The following is a 1,637-nucleotide window of genomic DNA, read 5'->3' on the forward strand; positions in this document are numbered from 1 at the left end:
GAAGAGTCAAGAACAGAATAACATTATAAAAATAGAGGATCTGCGAGGTCAGTCTATGGTCAAAACAATTACAATGTGAAAGAAGGTAAACACAGAGGAACAGAGATCCAGGTGGTGGGAAGGTCATGGAGATTACAGGATAAAACAGACTGTCTTAAATGCAGGGTAGAACTAATGGAATATAAGGTAACCACAATGGGGTTGGGGAAGAGGGTCTAGTTTGGGTGTTGGGGAGGGCAATACAAGAAGTGGGGAGGAGGCAGAAGAACAAGATAGACAGGGAACACTGAGACAGGTTTGCATGGCCTAGTGGGACAGAGGTAAATAGTGATGCATATTCAACCTTGGAACAACAGGGCTCTGGGATACAGGGATCTAGGTATAGCTTGAAGAGGGTAAATAATACTAAAATCCTTGACTGCCTTATTATGAATATTAGTTTCACTTGCCTACTATTGTAAAATAGACACTTGAGTGGGATAGAAAGGAATGTTGGGAAACATGATTAGAGAAATTCAGCCTATAACTGATTGGAATTCCTAAAAGGGGTTCTACAACTTGCCCAGTGAAATAGGCCTCGTACAAAGCCTTTACAGAGTATAGAACCTTAGGTGGAATCCTGAGTACCATCCAGAACCTTATGAGGTGGACATTCCCACTAGTAAGGACAAGCAGACTGGAACAGCTACAGTGACAGAAGATACATCTTCAAAGAAAGATCATCAGGAAAAACCCAAAACAAAAATGTCACATTAATGGCTACTACAAGAATAAGCAAGCTGTTCACCAGGAAAACATTAAGGCTAGAAATCAAGTGCCTTCAGGACAAACTCCCCTCTAAGACTGAAACTCAAAGGGAATACACAAACCAGCATGTAAGCTTGCTGGCGACCACATTGGTCTATTGGTGAGTGGAAGAGGAGGAAAAGCATCAATGAAGATATGGGCTGAGTTCAACCCCAGTCCATTGAATCCCGGTGACCTGGAAATGAAAGAGAGAAGAGGAAGGGGCTGGTCAGTCCAAAGTGTGGTGAGACCTGAAGACATTTGAGGCCATACAAAAGGACTGAGCCTCAGAGGGCTAGAGCTGCGAATGAAGGATCCAGCTCATGTGAAGTGAGGGGAGATGCACAAGAACACCCAAACTTGCAGACAGTACCCATTTGACCTAGCCTCAATGGCTCGATAATCAGAGCTCGACTAGAGGAAGATTGGTGAAAAAAAAAAAATTTTTTTTAATAAAGGAAACAAGTGTAAATTGCTTCAATTTGATGAACCTGACCTAGACTCAAAGCGGTAGTTACTCTAAATACCATCAGAGAGGGAAAGAGTCTTCACATCAAGTATCAATGCTATCCCCTCTGTACACAGGGTAGAAAGGGATGGACAACTTAGACATTGTCTACCCAAAACGAGGGGAAGAAAAAGGCACGAAGTGACTGGCTTACAAGGTTTCAAGAGGGAGTTTAGTTTAAGAGCATGGGGGGAAAGAAAGAGTCCCCACTGAATAGGTGTCTTCTTGTCTAGATGGGTCTGGTGAAAAGAGATGGGGATAAAATTCGTAACATTCAGTAGTGAATAACTGTTATCATGACTAATCGCGACTGTCGCAATTGTAAAGGTAGAAGTTTTGTAAC

At 42.5% G+C, this 1,637-nt stretch overlaps 1 protein-coding gene across 1 annotated transcript in view; it reads left to right on the forward strand.

The window, feature by feature from the left end:
* The window catches only part of TRMT61B (tRNA methyltransferase 61 homolog B (S. cerevisiae)), a 101,168-nt gene that overhangs the window by 93,016 nt on the left and 6,515 nt on the right, over positions 1-1,637 (forward strand). The window contains 1 exon segment of the mRNA XM_006835283.1: positions 1,622-1,632. Within this exon segment, the coding sequence (XP_006835346.1) occupies positions 1,622-1,632 (11 nt within the window).

This window comes from Chrysochloris asiatica, unplaced genomic scaffold (genome assembly GCF_000296735.1).
Source record: "Chrysochloris asiatica unplaced genomic scaffold, ChrAsi1.0 scaffold00016, whole genome shotgun sequence".
NCBI lineage: Eukaryota > Metazoa > Chordata > Mammalia > Afrosoricida > Chrysochloridae > Chrysochloris > Chrysochloris asiatica.